The sequence below is a fragment of the Podarcis melisellensis genome (assembly GCF_964234715.1).
Source record: "Podarcis melisellensis genome assembly, chromosome: 18".
NCBI lineage: Eukaryota > Metazoa > Chordata > Lepidosauria > Squamata > Lacertidae > Podarcis > Podarcis melisellensis.
In genome coordinates this window covers 1,349,474-1,367,604 of record NC_138536.1, presented here as the reverse complement: position 1 = coordinate 1,367,604, position 18,131 = coordinate 1,349,474, and the positions used below count along the sequence as shown (strand labels likewise).

The window sequence follows — 18,131 nt, the reverse complement described above, 5'->3', positions numbered from 1 at the left end:
CAAATCAAACAGCCCCCTGCCTCTTCCCAAAGCATGCACAAAAGGCGACGTGCACAGGGTCAGCCGAGAAAGCAAGGGCCGCCCGACGGCTTCGGATCGGCCCTCGCAGATTCTTTTCCGCGGATGGAGTTATTGTGAGCCCCGGGGAGGTCTGCCAGCCAAGAGGCTCTCCCCCCGCCCCTTTACGCGGGCGACCCAAGGACAAATCCAGACTCAAAAAGACATCCATACACACCTCCAGCATAGATTGCATCCCTGTGATACTGGGATAGATATATAGATTATTAAAAAAAGAAGATTTAAGACTTTTTTTTCTTTCCTTTCCAAAACCCACAGTGACAAAGGGGGGGAAAAGCAAGTCGTCCAACGGATCCAGCAAAGCAGGGAACGCGGGCGACTTGAGAGACAACACCACATACGTCAAAGAGAAGGAAAAAAAAACAAAAACGAACAACAACTTTGGTCCACAATTTGAGGAACTATAACCCTGATATTAAGTAGAAAGATTCTGGTTATCTTAAAATCTCACATGAGCCGAGAGGGTAATGTAAGGCAACATCGGAATATAAAGAAGGCAATATATCAACCCGGGAAAGTTGGAGGTCACAGAAGAATTGTGTTTTTAGGTACTATCTTGGTGCAGAGGAAGAAAGCAATTTGCATTTCTTTAAATAATATAGATAAGCTTGGATTATTACAGTAAGATGACTCCTTTTAAATGTGGGTCCTTTCCTTCTCTCGAATTTGCTACTTTAAATACTTCTTCAAAGTACAACGTTAATCTTCGGAAACGACACTTCATCTCGATAAAACTAAAATTATGTGCTAGTTGGGAGTTGTTTTTTTTCAGCTTACGAACGAAGAAAAAAAAATATTACAAGAGTACAGGATACATGGGTAATAGAAAGAGCAGGTTTAGATATATTTATACCATCTATATAAAAAAAGTTTACGCTATTGCATTTTGCATATATAGATATATACGTATGAATTAATTAGAATATTTGGTCAACTGGAAATATTGCTAGGCAAAGGTAAGACTTGTAGAACAAAATTATAGTAAGAAAGGGGTTAAAACAAGAAGCTGAAACTACTATAGTTTGAGATCAGAGATATATGTTGGTGGTTAAAGAGTGAAATCGAGGTTACAAAAGGAATCTTAGACCAACCCTTTCGGGACGAGCCCCAAATTAAGATTCTGAACACAGATTTGGAGAAGCTGGCTGCTCCGGTTTAACTAATTTACAGTTCCCGCAGCTCTGGGGAATACTTAATGCGAAAAGGGGGACCCCCTTTTCGCTGAAACGCTGGCTGATGGGGCAAAGGACGCCCCCCCCCCAAATTCAAACACAAATACATTATCGGCCCGATTTTGCGAACTTTGCGGGCTGGAGGAACCCCAACTGAGTCTGCAAGTTAAGATACGTTTTACGCAGAGATATATTAGAGGAAGGCTTTCTCCGCCACCCACCCCCCCTCTTCGCAACTTTTAAGAATTTTCCCAATGGCTGCTGTTCTCCCCCCTTTTTTATTTTTACAGAAAAAGCGTCTAAGGCACAAGATGCTTGATGCAAGGCATAGGGGAAAGGGCTCTCCGCCCCCCCCCAACAAAGGAAGGCATCTGTGTTCAGGAAAAAAAAGTATTTTAAGAAAGGGTCAGGCTCGAGATAAAAGGCATTGCTGTGAAGCTGGTAAGCTTTCTGGGAATGGGGGGGTTTTCGTTATTTTCTTAAGAGGGGGGAGAAACTCCCGGAGAGGCTTCTAACCAAGAACTGTAAACTTCTAAGTTGATGGTTTGTTGGGTTTTCTTGGTCAAATCTATATCTAGTCAACCCCACTCACTGCAAGAAAGGTTATAGCGACGTGAATTAAGAACTTGCATTTTTCTTTTTATAAAAAGGAACACCCGGTAAACTGTTTTATCTTTAAAAAAATAAAATCTGTTGTCTTTTTTAAGGTCACTTCAGCTGCAATCTCAATCTCTCTCTCTCTCTCTCTTTAAAGTGGCTTCTTGTTTCTGGAATGACGGAAGTTGTCCCACCCCCATGCCGGTGGCCCAGCCCTTGGGACAAAAAGGACGCCGAGGCCACGAGGAAGGGTGGCGACGGCGCTGGCTTGTTGTTTTGTTTTGTTTCTCAGTCAGGGTCCATATTCTGCCGCGCGGGCGCCTCCGGAAAACCCCCGCCTAGATGGTGGACTTTGAGAAGGAGACGCGCAAGTGGTGGTTCTCGCCCAGGTCGTGGTTGTGGAGGTCGATGAGCGACTGGATGGCCTCGTCGACGGAGCTCATTTGGATGAGAGCCATCTTGCGGTCTTTCCTGCCGGGGGAAACAAAAGCGTTCTGGGTCAGAGAAGGGGAGCGTGCACACAGAGACCACACGTGAGATACCCGTTTCCAAGTTCAAGGCTAAGGAAGAGAGAGAGGGCAGGAGCTGGCAATCCCGGGGGGGTGGGTTTGGATGACCTCTGGGGGCCCCTTTCCAATTCTGAAACCCTACGGCAAACATCGGGAGAGGGAAGGCTGGCCGTTTAGTGGGTTGCCTCACCACGGGGCAAGCCACTCCATTTTCAGCTTTTGTGATCTGGACCAAAACCAAGGTTGAATTTGAAATGTGCCCCGAATCAGATCGGGGAAACAATGAACTAGGGGAACGTTGGCAATCAGGTATGGGCAACCCATCAAAAAGTATTTTCCGTGCCACTGTGTTGCGGCTCCTTCCCTCTGAGGTGTGGGGGGAAGGAGGAGCCTGTAGTCTGAATAACGCTGTATCTGGAGACCCGTGAGTGACATTGCCAGACAAGAGGACATAGCCCAGGTAAAACCAGGGATGTTCCTAGGGGACCAGATTTATCGGACCATACCAGCCCCCTATCTTGCAGAAATCCACTATGTGGAATACCGCAGACTTCTTACAGCGGCTAGATTAAATGTCCTTGACTCTGCGATATTGTGGGGAAGGTACAGGGGAGTACCATACGCCCAGAGAACCTGTCATTGTACCATGGGTGTGGCTGAGTCCACCGAACACATTCTCTTGACTTGCCCTTCTTATGCAGAGCTTAGACAAAATTTTATAGATCCACTCCTATGTCAATTTAGCTTCCTACCTGGAGAAAACCAGGTTTTACACTTGCTGAATAATGTCACTAGAGCTATACCTTCCTTGGTGGCCAAATTTCTTTTTTTAGCTTTTAAGCGTCGCAAGACTATAATTGACTGTATTGATATGGGGCTATCTGTTTAGCCCATTTTAGTGTTGGCTAAGCTCTAAAATCTTCCTGGATGTTTAACTGTGTATTGACAAATGTACTTTTTCTGACTGACGGTCGAATAAAAGGTTGATGATATCTGGAGACCCGCAGGCAACTGGCCCAGTGCAGATACTCATGTCAGGAAAAGGGAAGACATTTCAGAGCCCTGTTCTTACAGGGCAATCTGCCTGGGCTCCAGGACTGCATCTTAAATTTCTAATGCCGAGCTCATCCGCCCAATGCAACACAGTAGAGTAGCTACCAGCGGCAGCTTCCGCAAGGCAACGGGGATCCACACTTACTGGAAGAATTTGAAGCCTTTCACCATCCCACCGTTACTGGAGAACAGCAGCTTGAGGTCGTCTTCGATTATCGAAGGCCTGTGGGAACAGAAGGAGAATATGATTATGCTAAGGTCTGAGCTCTGGAGTTGCTTCACACATTCAAAGGGCCCAATTCAACAACCTCTGGAAAAATAAACATGAAATTCACTGCTTGCTTCACATTGAGATATTAGGTCCTGATATATCAAAGAACCTCTCCCAAAGCAACTCCTCTATTCCGAACTTAAAAATGAAAAGCGTAATGCTGGTGGTCAACAAAAGAGGTTCAAAGACTCTCTCAAGGCAAATCTTTAAAAATGTAGTATAAACACCGACAACTGGGAAACACTGGCCTGCGAGCGCTCCAGTTGGAGAACAGCCTTGACCAAAGGTGTTGTGGGCTTTGAAGACACTCGAACTCAGGACGCAAGGGAGAAACGTGCCAAGGGGAAGGGACGCTTGGCAAACCCTCACCAGGATCAATTCCTGCCCGGAAACCAATGTCCCCGCCATGGAAGGACGTGGGGATCCAGAATTGGCCTCCACAGTCACTTACGGACTCACTGTTAAAACAGTGTTCATGGAAGACAATCTTACTCGGCTACGAGGGATCGCCAAAGACGACGACTTACGGAATATTGGAGAGGTGGAGGGTGGCGGAAGGGGGAAAAATGTTTTGGAAGTTCTTGGAGCCTGGCTTCTTGAAACGGTGGAGGGGGGAGTTGCCGTAGTCCTTGGTCAGCCCCTGGTCTTCCTGCCCTTCGCGGGGCAATTGTACTGTCTGGTGCTTTGACAGAGTGATGCGGATGGGCTTTCCGTGAAGCTTTTGTCCATTAAGGTGGCTCATGGCTGGAGAGAGAAAGAGAGTGTTAAGGAAACGATGGGGCTGTATCTAGGTTCGGAGGGCAGAGCAGACTCAGACGTGCCCCACGAAAAGTTTTTTTGGGGGGGCAAGAGGAAACGCTGGAGAAACACCCCACCCCCACCCCCAGATGCTGATCGTAAGCTAGGGAAACCAACAGTCTGGCTTTGCGGAAATGCCCGGGGGCAGAGGAATAGAAGGTAGTGGTTGCATCAAACTACCGTATTTTTTGCTCTATAAGACGCACCAGACCACAAGACGCACCTAGTTTTTGGAGGAGGAAAACAAAAAAATATATATATTCTGAATCTCAGAAGCCAGAACAGCAAGAGGGATCGCTGCGCAGCGAAAGCAGCAATCCCTCTTGCTTCTGGGATAGCTGCGCAGCCTGCACTCGCTCCATAAGACGCACACACATTTCCCCTTACTTTTGAGGAGGGGAAAAGTGAGTCTTATAGAGCGAAATATACGGTAACTCTTACTCACAGCAGACCCACTGAGATTAATGGACCAAAACTGGTCAGGAACATTCATCTCAGTGGGTCTGCTGCATGCAACGGTTAGCTCATTGCGACCCAAACTCCACTGTGTCCCATAACCAATGGGGAGGTGGCGCTGGGGGCTCTGTGGGAAATGGCAGAAATCGCCTCCCGACTTTCCCAAATGCAAAACCCCGCTGCTTCTCAGTCCCTCCTGAGGATGGAAGGAGCCCTTCCAATTGCAGGAGGGCAACTCTGGATCCAACTGGAGCGATTTCACCTTACACACGGGCCCCTAAATCTTCAGTATGTATCTACAAGAGCCGGGCAAAAACGATTCTCCTCAACCAGACATTTAACATTCAATGGCCTTTTTGATCTATCTGTTGCAGAGGAGAGGGGCTATTGTTTTCTTATTGTTTTGCTATCTATTTGGTGGTTTCACAATTGTATTTTTATGTTGTGAAGTGCCCCGCGATCTTAAGATGAACGGGCAGGACAGTGGTACCTTGGTTCTTGAACTCAATCCGTTCCGGGAGTCCGTTCGACTCCCGAAACTGTTCTAAAACCAAGTCGCGGCTTCTGAAAAACATTTGCAAACCGGAACACTTGCTTCCAGGTCTGCGGCATTTGGGAGCCGATTTGTACAGGAGCCAAGCTCTTCGAGGACCAAGGTACTGTATACAAATTTAATAAACAACAACACAGAAGGCAGCTCCCTTTGTTAGCGCCACTATTATTCCCCAACGTTCAGAGAAGAGGGGATTAATTAATAATAATAATAATTTTATTATTTACCCAGCTGGGCTTGATTGCCATCTGCCATTTGAACCAAGGCGTTTTCTTTCTTATTGAACAAGATCTTCACTCTTTGCACATCACCATACACGCCTTGGGAGGAAGCAAGGGGAGAGGGGGCGGTGGTGAAAAAAAAGGTTATCAAGGAAGAAATCCGCTTGCCTCTAGCCCAAAATCCAATCAAGGCACTTCCAAACCCCCCACCATTGCTCTCACTCCCGCTCGAAAGTTGGGGTTTGTTCTGCTCAGCAGCAGAAAAAAAGGTGGAACGATCTTTAGGTGGAGTTATAAAACACATGTTTTATCTTGGGGGGGGGGGAGTGTGCCCCAAAAAGTCACCCGTGGAGCCTGGAGGGGCCATCTGCACATGCTCTCTCTTCCTGACCCAACGAAACAGGCATGCAAAGCAATCAAAACCATGCACAATGATGTACGAAACAAAAAAAAAAATGATTTAAAAACGGGGGGGGGGGGGGGGACTAAAGCTAGGGTAACGCAAATAATAAAAATCATCCGATCGAAACGGCAAAACCCGCCCGCCGCCCCTTCCCCACCCCCCTGCCGAAAAACAAAACCTCAAAGTGAAATCATAACAATTTTTTAAAAAACAAAGGTAATAAAAAAAGTGTGAATGATAACGTACCGAAAAGAATAAAGAGGCATTGGGGTGTAACTCTCTTTAGAGAACAGCAGAGGCAAGGCAGCGGAGAGACAGGGAAGAGGTAAGGAATCGGAGGGGAGAGCGGAGGTTGCGTAAATCGTCGACAACGAAGGAAAGGTAGAGTCCCCGCAGGAAATGGCGAAATTGGTTGATGGATGATGAAGTTTTCAAGATGGTTAATATTGAAGGGCAGGTTGGTTTCCGAAGAGCAGGAAGGTTTTTTGTTTTGGTTTGGTTTTGGTTTGAGGGGGGTATTTTTTTTTAAAAAAATAAATATATATATAAAAAAATATATTTGTTTCAAGCAACAACAGGAAGCAGAAGTACCGTGCAGTCAGTTGGCAAAGAAATTCCGGATCGGGGAGAAGGGGGGAGGGGAAAATAATAATAATTGAGGGATGGGGTGGAGAGAAAAGGAAAAAAAAGTAGCAAAAAACATAGGTCAGTAAATACATAAAAGAAATATGTAGTGTTCCATCAGTAAAAGATTTATAGATTTCTAAAAACGTACAATACTTCGGTTTTACAGAGGAAAAACTAGTTAATAGGTTGTGGTTGGTTGGTTTTTTGGTTTTGTTTTGTTTAAACCTAGTGGAACACAACAGAAAAAAAGAGCACTTTACTTAAGTAAGGTATAACTAAGAGGGAGAGGCAGTATTGCAACAGAGGGATTCCCAGGCAAGAGGGCAAACTCAGGATCGTGACCACGTAGAACAGTCACGTGGGGTGACGAGGTCCAGGTCAGCCTCCAGGACGTTTCCAAGCACAATTCAAAGGGTTGGTGCTGACCTTGAAAGCCCTAAATGGTCCAGTAGACCAAGGAGCATCTCCAACCCGGACACCTGGGTCCCTCTCCCGAGGGCCTTCTGGCGGTTCCCTCCCTGCGAGAAGCGAGGTTACAAGGAACCAGGCAGAGGGCCTTCTCGGTGGTGGCTCCCGATGCCCTGCCACCAGATGTCAAAGAACAACTAGTACCAGACTTTTAGAAGACATCTGAAGGCAGCCCTCTTTAGGGAAGCTTTTAATGTTTGGTGGATTAGTGTATTTTAATATTTTGTTGGAAGCTGCCCAGAGTGGCTGGGGAAACCCAGCCAGATGGGCGGCATATTATTATTATTCCCCAGATGTTGTCAGGTTGTAACACCAACCACCCCTGGAGACTTGGCCAAACTGACTGGGGACGATGGGAGGACCCTCGTGCCAACAGCATCTGGGGGACGCCACAAAAGGCCTGCCCCACTGAACCCCTTCAGTACGGCAGGCTGCGATGATGGAGAAGGCCTGAGTTCAGGATTCCTCGTGAGCCAGGGAGTTGCCTGGTGGAGCTTGCATGTCCCCCGAGCGAAACTGAGCTTAACCCCCTTCTGCTTACAAAAAGGTTCCCCGACTCGCCGCCAACTTGCTAAGCCGAGAAACTCCAGCGCAGGAACCGATCAAGGGTTGGAGAGAAGGGTCTCCGTGCTCCTCAGACTAGCCACCTGCCATATCGATACTGGTGGGTCCTGGTGACAGTGGTGGGGAACGGGAGGATTCCCTCTGGAGAATACTGCCCCTCCAAACAGTATGCACAGATTAAGTTTCTACAACACTGATTATACAAGCAATGGAAAAAATAAAAAGGTCGAGGAGACGTTAGTTCACAGCTTCACTACAGGTATCGAGGTTTTTAGCCCAAAAGGAGAGAAGCTGGATGGATGAGGGAGCGTCGGAGGAACATACACGCAAGAGGCGCGAGGAGCTGCTCAGCAATTCGCCTACAGGACAGACAAAACCACCGGGGCATTTCAAGAGAACGTGGCGTTTTGAGATTGGAGGTGCAGAGTTTAGCAGGCAACAACACAGCCAACTGCTGTGCTTGCATGGGCTTCCTGGGAAACAACTGCAGCACCAAAAAAGGGGCAGGTGTGTTCAGATTCTGTAACTCCTTCTCCTGTCCCTAAAGACTCTCAGACTCTTAGCGTATTGTGCAGTTTTCTGGTAGAGGTGTCAATCGCCCTGAGGCCGTTCTGCCACCAGGCGGTCCTACCCACCTGTTTTAACCCACCTCCCTGCTTTCCCCCTGTGATTTATACTATAACAGCCCTTTGGTTGCAAGCAGCAAGAATGCAGCCAAGTCTTTGCATGCTCCTCCTAGCTAATGTTATTTCCAACAGGCTCAGGAATTCAAGGATCTATCTGGGAGCTCAACTCTGCGCTCTCTCTGGTCTGTCAATTCAGGGGAGCTACTCAAGGCAGACCACCCCTCCATGCCTTCTTTTGCTAGTCAATAAGGAGAGGGGGTTCTGGTTGCCAGGGCTCAAAGGCCCATCGGGCTGAAGACTAAGGCTTAGTTCCAGTTTTTGTGACAATCTGCATAAAAAGGTAAAGGGACACCTGACCATTAGGTCCAGTTGTGACCGACTCTGGGGTTGCGGCGCTCATCTCGCTTTACTGGCCGAGGGAGCCGGCGTACAGCTTCCGGGTCATGTGGCCAGCAGGACTAAGCCGCTTCTGGCGAACCAGAGCAGCGCACGGAAACGCCGTTTACCTTCCCACCGGAGCGGGACCCATTTATCTACTTTGATGTGCTTTTGAACTGCTAGGTTGGCAGGAGCAGGCACTGAGCAACGGGAGCTCACCCCATCGCGGGGATTCGAACCGCCGACCTTCTGATCAGCAAGTCCTAGGCTCTGTTGTTTAACCCACAGTGCCACCCGCGTCCCACTGAAATCTGGGGCACAACTAACTCACGCCCATTTGGAAAAGCAGGCCTGTTTACGAGTGCCACGTAATTCCAACTCTACAATTCTAGGATAATGTCCGCTTTTCACCTCTTAAGAAACCGGAACTCCCTCACTACTACAAGTTCCCTGAATCCCTTTTGGGCCTCTCCTAAAAAGGTTTAGGCGAAAGCTTACACATTAAAAGTTGATGCTCATTTTAATCTGTAATGTCGCCTGAGAAAGAATACTTTCAGCTATCGATTTTCATAGAACTGTAGAGTTGGAAGAGACACCCTGGATCATCTGGTCCACCCTGCCTTGCAATGCAGGAATTTTATCCATTTTGCTTTTTCATGAACCTGTTTTCAAAGCTGATTTTTATTGAAAATTGGGAGCAAGAATTGCTGGCAGCACCTCATGCTCTGAAAAAAGCAGTTATAGTGGACAGAAAAAGACATAGCGAAACAAATTGAGATTGGTTATTTTCCTATTAAGTTTTTTTAAAAATTTTATAGTGGTTCTCTCATCCATGTCTCTGCTTTGGAGCTTCTGAAACAACCAAGATAAGCAGAAATCCAAGATTCTGGCCACAGCCTTGTCAGTTTCAAGCACCGGGGGGGGGGGGGGGCTCAAGCAATGTACACAAACACATTGCAATAACAACTGAATGCAATTTCACAGAAACCCACTTCAAAGGCAAAGTGGGTCTCTGCTGAATTGCATCCTTTTTTTACACAGAAAATACCAGGCTTCGTTTTTTGTTTGCCTCGAGAGCCTCAGTTTGCAAGGCAGCCAAATGTTCCAACTCAAAAAAGGGGAAAGGGGGGTGGGAATGTTAAAATGGAACTTTAAAATGTTTTAAAAAGTTAAGGAGCAAAAATTAAGTAAGGCACAACAACACCAACAACTTTAAAGGAATTTCGGTCAAAGGTGGGAATGTACCAATGCATGACAAAGGAAATATTTAACTTGCAAAAGGTAAAATGAAGCTAAAGCTGGCAGGGGAGGGGAGGGCAAGGCATTAAGACACCCATGAAGGGGACAGAAGCAACATCGTCACTCCAACTGAAGAGTTCTTAAAAAGTCATGACATGCCAAAGGGAGAAACCAAAGGGGAGGATCTGGGCTACTGTGAGGTCGACCCAAGTAGAGACAAAAGCTTAGGGGGAGATTTCACATTCTGAATTTTTCGCTGTTGGGAGTGAGAGCAGACCAGCTAAACCTTTGCGCTTGGTAAGGCAAGGAAGAGGACAATGGTTTATAAAGGCTTCCACCCGTCTCTCTTTTAAGTCAGGGATGGGGAACCTGTGGCAATGGGAATTGGGGGCAATGTCCGGGGAGCGGCAGCTTCACCCCCCCTCTTGCTTTAAGTCACCCACTTAAGAATTACACCGGGCTGCCCATTCATTTCCCTCTCATTCCAGTTCAGAGAAAGGAAAGGTGTTCGGCATTGTGACGCTTCAGCGTTAAAAAAAGTATTTCGTGAGAAGCGACTGGAGAGATAGGCGAGAGCAGAAAGTAACTGGAAGAAGCAAAAGTAAATAATAATATATAGATATATATGAGAGATATTAAAGTTGGACAGAAGAAGATTGATTACAAGGCTTCCACTAACCTCGGCGTTCAAATTGCTAACCAGCAGAACGGAGTTCCCAGCCCCGGAAAGGCCGGGAATTGCAATCCGCCCTGCGGCTGCCGCTGCGGCCGCTGCTGAAGGGATACCCAAAGGAGCTAGAGCTCCGTGTACATTGGGGACTGAGAGGCCTGGAAAAATTAAAGCGTATTAACCAGTGAATGGAAGTCCACAGCGCATCCTCGGCCGACTCGCCGTGGGGCTGACCCACGGCGCTTCTTTGGAGAGAGGGGGTTTGCGTCTCGGCGGTCCCATCCTCCCTCAACGCAAAGGGCCACAGAGCCTCTCCAGTTCTGCGTTTGTGCTCTCAGGCTTCTGGCAAGAGTTGGGGTGGGGGTGGGGAAAGGCATTTTTCTCTCTCCTTGGGTGCTGGAGGGGCAACCAGACAAGCTCTAGGTGTGTCTGGTTTCCGAACCGGATTCGGCAACATTCCACGGGTTTATCTAAAGCAAAAAATTCCACCACTGGGGAGAGAAGCGGGGGAAAGGGGGGTGCGACACACACAAAAAGCGGTGCATTCCTAAGGGGTCTTTCCACCAATGCATGCCTGGAGGTGCCTCATTCAGTCGGATCATGCACATACCAAACCACAGCTGTGTGCATTCCAGGCATTTTAAAAATATATATATACGCACATATAAATTCTACAAGGGTTTTGTTTTCAGAAGGGGGCCTTTCAAAAGCAGGCGTCTGAACGCCAGCTTGTTTGAAAAGCCCCCTTGCGTGTTACCACTCGTCAAAATTCCTCGCTCGAAACACACCAAAAGGCACGTTTTACCTCTTGTACGCCACAGCACACAAATAAAGAGGAGGGGTGGTTGGTTCTGCCGTTTTCCCATGGGATTACACCACGGGCAGGGAGAGACAGGTACAGGGGCCAAGCATTATCAATATATGCGCCCCGTCACACAGACACCGCTCCCCCCAGACTGCTGTTATTTGCAGCAAGCTTCAGACACAAAGAATCTCACCCGAGATTGCTATAGGGAAGCCTGCTTAGACACTTAGACCAACTGCTACTAGGGTCCTTACCCCAAAAGCAGCAGTGAATCTCAGGACGGTCTGTGATACTTCCCACCCTCCAAAATTCTCCCCTTGGTAACCCCGTAAAGTGCTTCGTCCAAACTTCCTTGGGCCAAATATCTGTTTGCTGCTGCAACTGTGCTACTGTACAAAAGCCGAACCCTTAGTGGTCGGCAGAGTATGGGCAGGATCGTACCCACGAGGACATTGGCATGCTTGGGGGCAATCTCCCAGATTTTGCAAGTAGTACAAAAAGGACTTTTGGGAAATAGATAGGAGTCTCTGGCTATGGAATGCTGAGCATCTGTTGGGGAAACAAATACAGATTTTTTTTTGGGGGGGGGAGAATATCCTGGAAGGGGGGGCAATGCTAGCTGGCACCCCTAAAAAGGAACACTCCATGCCACAGCATTTTGTCCTGGCTTCCCCCTGCTGCAGCTTCCTTAGCTTTTCAAGTTATATACAAAACCCTTTTGCCTTGAGCGTAATTCTAGCCATCTCTCCTTGCTCATTTTGGATGCCCGCTTAGGTATTCACTGGGCTTAAGCATTCACTTAAGTATTTGCCCAGAGTGGCCGGGGAAACTCAGCCAGATGGGCGGGATATAAATAATAAATTATTATAATTATTATTATTACTTCTGTGCGGTTCCTACCTCCCTCCTCTTTGTGAGATCAGCGTTGGGACGTTAAAAAGAGAGGAAATCAGCCCTAATAACCAAAGAGGAAATTTGTCCCGCAGGGATCTTCAAGGATGACAATTATTATTATTTTTTTTAAAAAAACCCCAGGGGCTCAAATGCTGAAACCCCGAGGTCTGCCTAACGCAGATTATGCTGAAGGACTTCGTAATCTCTTCCTTTCCTCAGCTTCCCAGACGGGTTGCCCCTGATTTGCTGGCTGCATTTTGGAGTCTTACAGACCATAAGGGTGAAGGGGAAGGAGCTGCCGGCGTCTGTACGGCAGAACCGTGCGAGTGGCGTTTGGGAAAAGGCAGCCGCCTCAAAAAGGAACAGTACCTGCAGCTTGAGGAATCGCAAAGGCGGGCGGGAAGCCGGCCCCTGTGTAAGGAGAGGCAGAAATGATCCCTGGAGCACCTACAAAAAATAAAAAGAACGAACAAGGGGACCTGTTATTTAGATTTCGTATGGATGCGTACATCAGAAAGGGGCAGCAAGAATGATGTCGCAGCCTTACAAAGCAGCAGCCTGTAAGCGTCGTGCAAGCTAAAGGGGGAAACTGCGCCCCCCCCCCCACATCAGTTCTGGGTCCCTTCCTTGGAGATCGAACAAAACGAACCTTGTTTCAAGAGTGCCAAAGGTTAGCCACCCCTGCTGTAAAACACTCAAGGTATCTTCATGAGGGGGAACAGAAAGGGGTTGCTTCTTTGCTGTCTTGTGGTGGTGATCTTTCATCTAGTAGTGGTGCCTTTTCACCACTTATTTTTTTTGCTAGTTCTCAGATGGCAGAAGCTAAGCTACACGTGTTTAGGTAGCACAGGAAACAACAGTTTGCAACTGACTCTCCCACACTGAGCACACCCACAACTTTACTTATACAAAGCTAAGGCAGATACATTTTGAATCTGCCTCACTAAACAATCTTATTTCTGAGCAAACATGGAGTTTTAATCACAGTCGTACCCTGGAAGACAAACGGAATCCATTCCGGAAGTCCGTTCGACTTCCAAAACGTTTGGAAACCAAAGCGCGGCTTCCGATTGGCTGCAGGAAACTCCAATCGGAAGCCCCGTCAGACGTTCGGCTTTCAAAAATAGTTCGCAAACCGGAACAGTCACTTCCGGGTCTGCGGCGTTTGGGAGTCAAAACGTTCGAGAACTAAGCTGTTCGAAGACCAAGGTACGACTGTATTCCTAGAATTCTGCCCACCCTAGTGTCAAAAATTAAAGGCCGGTTTGCATTAAAGGGTCATGCTTCCTGTAAGATCTATTTTGCTGGCTACCGTGAGATTAGGATACTGGACAAATCCAGCAGGACTTGATTCTTCCAAGCCAGACACAGAAAGGGAACTTGCAGCCATTTACTGCTACTATGACAGGCGGGGAGAAAAGGGCTCAAGCTGAGAGCAGCTTGCCCAGCCTCTGAATCTACAGCCAAGGGAAGCTTTGGAAAACTCTTCCCAGTTCATAGCATGTTTCCGAAGCCAATCCTCACCCCCATCACACACCCCAACCCGCCCCTCACCAAAAGCAGCTGCCATGGTCTGGTCGAGGGAAGGCTGGCTGTCTCCAGAAGGGAGATCTGGCCGGGTATAGTCCCTGCTCTTGTCGTTGTTGTATTTCACGTTGAGGCTGGTGAGCTTGGAGAAGTCGATGCGGAGTGTGCAGCAGGCGTTGTAGATGTTTTGCCCGTCGAGAGACTGCCGGGGGGGACGAGAGGAAGAGAGGCAAAAGGACGGGTTAGGTTCAAGCCAACCAGGGTGCTTCAAGAAAAGATTGCTACTTGTCCAGGACTTGGGGAAAAAACCGAAAGTGAATGCCCGAGGAGCGCATTTGCACTCTCTGTAAAACAGTACTTGAGTACGTCCCCCTATGAGGAATGATCCTTGTTGGGTCTCTCAGGGTTGATGATTAGAAAAAAAGAAACACACCTTTGCAAGGTGGGGGCCCAACTTCTGCATCTCTCCCAAAGGACTATGTGTGGCATGATGAGGCCATTTCCCCTTTTCATTCCGTTTTCAACTAAAACCGTCTCATTTGCAAACCCGCCTGTGCAATTTAGGCCTCTTACCGGTAACTTAACCGCCACCAGCACCCTGCAAGCTTGCAGTTCACAAAAACATATATACATATGCAGAAATCAATGCCTTAATTTTCAGCTGGTCCCATGTTTGCTTCCAGATGGGGCAGAAACACAACCGCCCAAGTTTGCTATTAAGGTAAAATGACGCTGATTCTAAAAACAAAAGTGATTTATAGTTTCTGAATTTGCATGCGGTCTATTAAAAACATCCGGTGTGTTTTAGCTGCCAATTCAGACCCTGCAATGGTCTAAACCAGGCATGTCCAAAGTCTGTTTTGGGGGTCTAATCCGGTGGTTGATGAATTCTGGTTCCCGTGGCAGTACATGTCCTGGGACAAAAATCAGCAACTTCAATCCTAAAAAAACTCAACAACTTTGGTCGGCCCTCACGCATGCTCACTTCATCAAATCTGGCCCTCTTTGAAAGAGGTTTGGGCACCCCTTGGCTTCACGAACCCTTGTTTGACAGGATGCCCGGATTGGGCCGAGGCGAGGCCTGCCTGCCAATTCAAACTTCAGAGCTCTTCTTTGAAGAGACGCAGTGGGGTCTAAGATTGTGACTGTTACATCTGTGCGTCTCGAGAGACAACGGAGTCCACCTAGTGACCTCCCCAGGTGTAGTGGGCTGCCTAGACAACAACCCCCCCCCCTCGGCCTTGCTGATGTGGTTCAAAGGAAAGCAGAGCAAGACGTTTGTCACTGGCTTGGCTGCAGAAGGAGCCTGAAGGCACCCATCCAACCCCCTTAGGGACTCCACTCCCGATTTGTGTAGAGTTTACTCCCACACCTTTCCTTCTCCCGAAGATACCCCAAAAAGGCAGCAGAGGTTTAAGACCAGCATTCTCCTCCACCAAGATGGTCCGCCTTCCCAGGTTGACAAGCCCCACCTGCCCCTCACTTCCCTTTACAGCAGGGGTGGCCAAATCCCAAGAGACTGCGATCTACTCTCGGGGTTAAAGACTGGCAGTGATCTACCCCCTTTTTTGGGGTTCTGGTCAAAGTTGCTGAGCTTTTTAAGGGAGGAGGATAACCCGTTTTTTAGGGGTTCAGGGCTGCTCTACAGCATGTGCAGAAACCGCCTTCTTGCCTTTTGGACCGAATCTTGGTCTTGTCTGCTCACTCCGCCAGAGCCTGTTTTCGCATGCAGGAGAAGCCCCTAACTCATCAAGGGTTTAAGACCCATCGGCTCCCCTCACCTGGCTCAGCCGGCCAGTCGAAGCTATTCCCTGGGTGTGGCCGCTGTCGCATGCAGACAGCTTTCAGGAGCCACAGGTGGGAGCACCCATGTTTAAGCATGCTTTACTCTGCTTCTCCTGAACAGCTGCCTCTTGCAACATGCTTCCCCTTGTGTCGTGGCAGATTCAAGACCGGAAGGAACCACGCAAAGCAGGACTCACCAGTTTGGCGTGCTGGGCGCTCATCGGGTCTGCGTACTGCAACAGCGCCTGGAACTGGTTGTTCTTTGTGAAGGTGATGATTTTCAGCACGGTGCCAAACTTGGAGAAAATCTGCGTGCGCACAAAACAGAAAAGTCGCGTGAAGTAAACTCTGGAAGCTGTGTTTTTGGCCAAGACTGAAGCTCCCCGTTTTGAAAGGGAAAAACATGAAAGCAACGCAGCAGGAAGACTGCAAGTGCTATGGATCTGCCAATTTGCCCAAGGCGCTTATGAAGTTTCACAGCAGAAAAGAAAAAATGGCAAGGAAGGCTCTCCTCCCAACCTGCCTCAGCAGGCAGATCAGATCGCTGCTGCGGATCAGAGGCCCCAAAGCCCCGGACTGTGCCTGGCAACACTAGAGGGCAGCAGAGGCGTAAGGAAACCCACAAATCTTTCTGCTTCTGGAGCGTAGAGTCTACAATGAACAGCTGGAGCCTGGGCTCTGTTGCAAGGGCAGGAAGTGAAGAGCACATCGCCCACAGAGGCTTTTGTGACTTTTTAAAACAAGAGGACCACCCAGAGCAGGAAGAGACCTAATGGCAAATGGGGCCAGGGAAAAGAAAAAGGGTCATTTCCCATCTGACAGGAAAAGGAGGTTTTTTTGTTGCATATAAGCAATGTCAAGTGTGTGCAGCTGAGATGGGAGCTCCTTGCACCCTTATCTGGGAGAGCCGAGAGAAGAAGCCAAACTTTGCTCAAGGAGTTAATGTGTCGCAAGCAGCTTCAAGCGCAGTTAACTTCTGAAAACGCGTTTCGACCTTTAGAACCACACTTTCGGAAGCCTACACCATGCTCTCCCCCCAAAAGGCACAGCCAGAAAATGCAAGCTCAACTCCTTCTGTTCTGTGCCCGGAAAAGAAAAGAGCAGAACTCTAGGACTTTGCACCCAACGTTAGTCGCAGAAAATCCGCTGAAATTAAAGGGCATCTCTTGTCCACGTCGACGGGCCTAGTCACGAGACAAATTTACTTGGGTGCACAGGCCTCTATGCAGATACCAAGACTTGCAAGACAAGGAAAACAGGTCCACAAACAAAACTCAAATATGGGCAGAGAAAAAGAGCTTTCTTCGCCGCCCCACAGCCCCATTTTCTCTTTAATTCTCTTCCCTCGCAAGCTTCTACATGGCCAGAACACCGGGTGATCTTTTCTGGCCAACAACCATCCAAGCCTATTTCATATGAGCTGTGGGGAGGAATTTTTTAAATTAAGAAGATACATCACACACAACCCCGGAATCTGGCTGCTCCCCATGCCAGAGGACCCTCTCTCACCTGATGCAGGACATCCAGGGTGACAGGATAGAAGAGGTTTTCCACAATGATCCTCAGGACTGGGCTCTGCCCGGCCATGGCCATCCCAGCATCCACAGCTGCAGCGGTGGCAGACAGCGCAAGGTTCCCAGACTGCACGGAGTTCACCGCTTGCAGGGCTGCCTGGGCGCGCTGGGGAGCCAAACGTTTTCAGCACGTTAATAAGCAGAGAGGTGGAAAGAGAAAGAGACGAGCGCTCACTCGGCTTCAGAATCATGTTGAACAGGACACTGAATGACAGACATGCAGGGGGGCCTTGGGAACCTGGCCTTTAGCCTTAAGAGATGAACAGGGACGAAGACAAGATGTTTTCTTCATCCTGTACACAAAAGGACAGGGACCCTGCGGTATTCGAGATGCTGTTAAGACTCTCAGGAGCCAGCCAGTGGTCAGGCTGACGCGAGCTGAAGTCCAAGCGACACCTAGAGGGCCACAGGTTCCCCTGCCCTGCTGCACATTGAGTGTGAACTCTTCCAACAGCCACAGGTAAGACATTAACACACCATCTATGTGTAATTCGTTGAAACCGATGGCTTCCATGGCCTGTAAGTAACCAGAATGGAACATGCACGTGCAGGCCAAGTTAATACACGTTACCATGCTGTGAGCCACAGAAAAATAAGGAAGACCTCAGGTCAAGTGTGGGCTCGATCCGGCTAAGTTTCACCCAGAGCAGACACACTGAAATTAAGGGCCGTGACTAACTTAGGTGCATTAATTTCAATGAGTAAATGTTTGTTGGACAGAATCCTTTGTTTCCGTTATAAACTCACTAGGTTACCCTGGGCAAGCTACTTTCAGCTATATTATACCCTTTCTGTATTTAGGTAGGAGTGCAATGTGGATCTAAGCTACAGGGTCTTTTGTAAGGATAATGCAACGTGGCAGT

At 48.2% G+C, this 18,131-nt stretch overlaps 1 protein-coding gene across 2 annotated transcripts in view; it reads right to left on the bottom strand.

Annotated features, from left to right (window-relative positions):
- Positions 1–1,802: 1,802 nt before the first annotated feature.
- Positions 1,803–18,131, bottom strand: part of PTBP1 (polypyrimidine tract binding protein 1) — a 36,193-nt gene continuing 19,864 nt past the window's right edge. For both annotated transcript variants that reach the window (XM_081895624.1, XM_081895625.1), the window contains 10 exons: positions 17,204–17,374; positions 15,892–16,002; positions 13,937–14,111; positions 12,752–12,829; positions 10,693–10,841; positions 6,358–6,391; positions 5,715–5,807; positions 4,208–4,424; positions 3,555–3,632; positions 1,803–2,318 (listed from right to left, as the gene is read on the bottom strand). In XM_081895624.1, the coding sequence (XP_081751750.1) occupies positions 2,186–2,318; positions 3,555–3,632; positions 4,208–4,424; positions 5,715–5,807; positions 6,358–6,391; positions 10,693–10,841; positions 12,752–12,829; positions 13,937–14,111; positions 15,892–16,002; positions 17,204–17,374 (1,239 nt within the window). In that variant the 3' untranslated portion in view covers positions 1,803–2,185. The remainder of the gene's footprint in view (positions 2,319–3,554; positions 3,633–4,207; positions 4,425–5,714; positions 5,808–6,357; positions 6,392–10,692; positions 10,842–12,751; positions 12,830–13,936; positions 14,112–15,891; positions 16,003–17,203; positions 17,375–18,131) is intronic.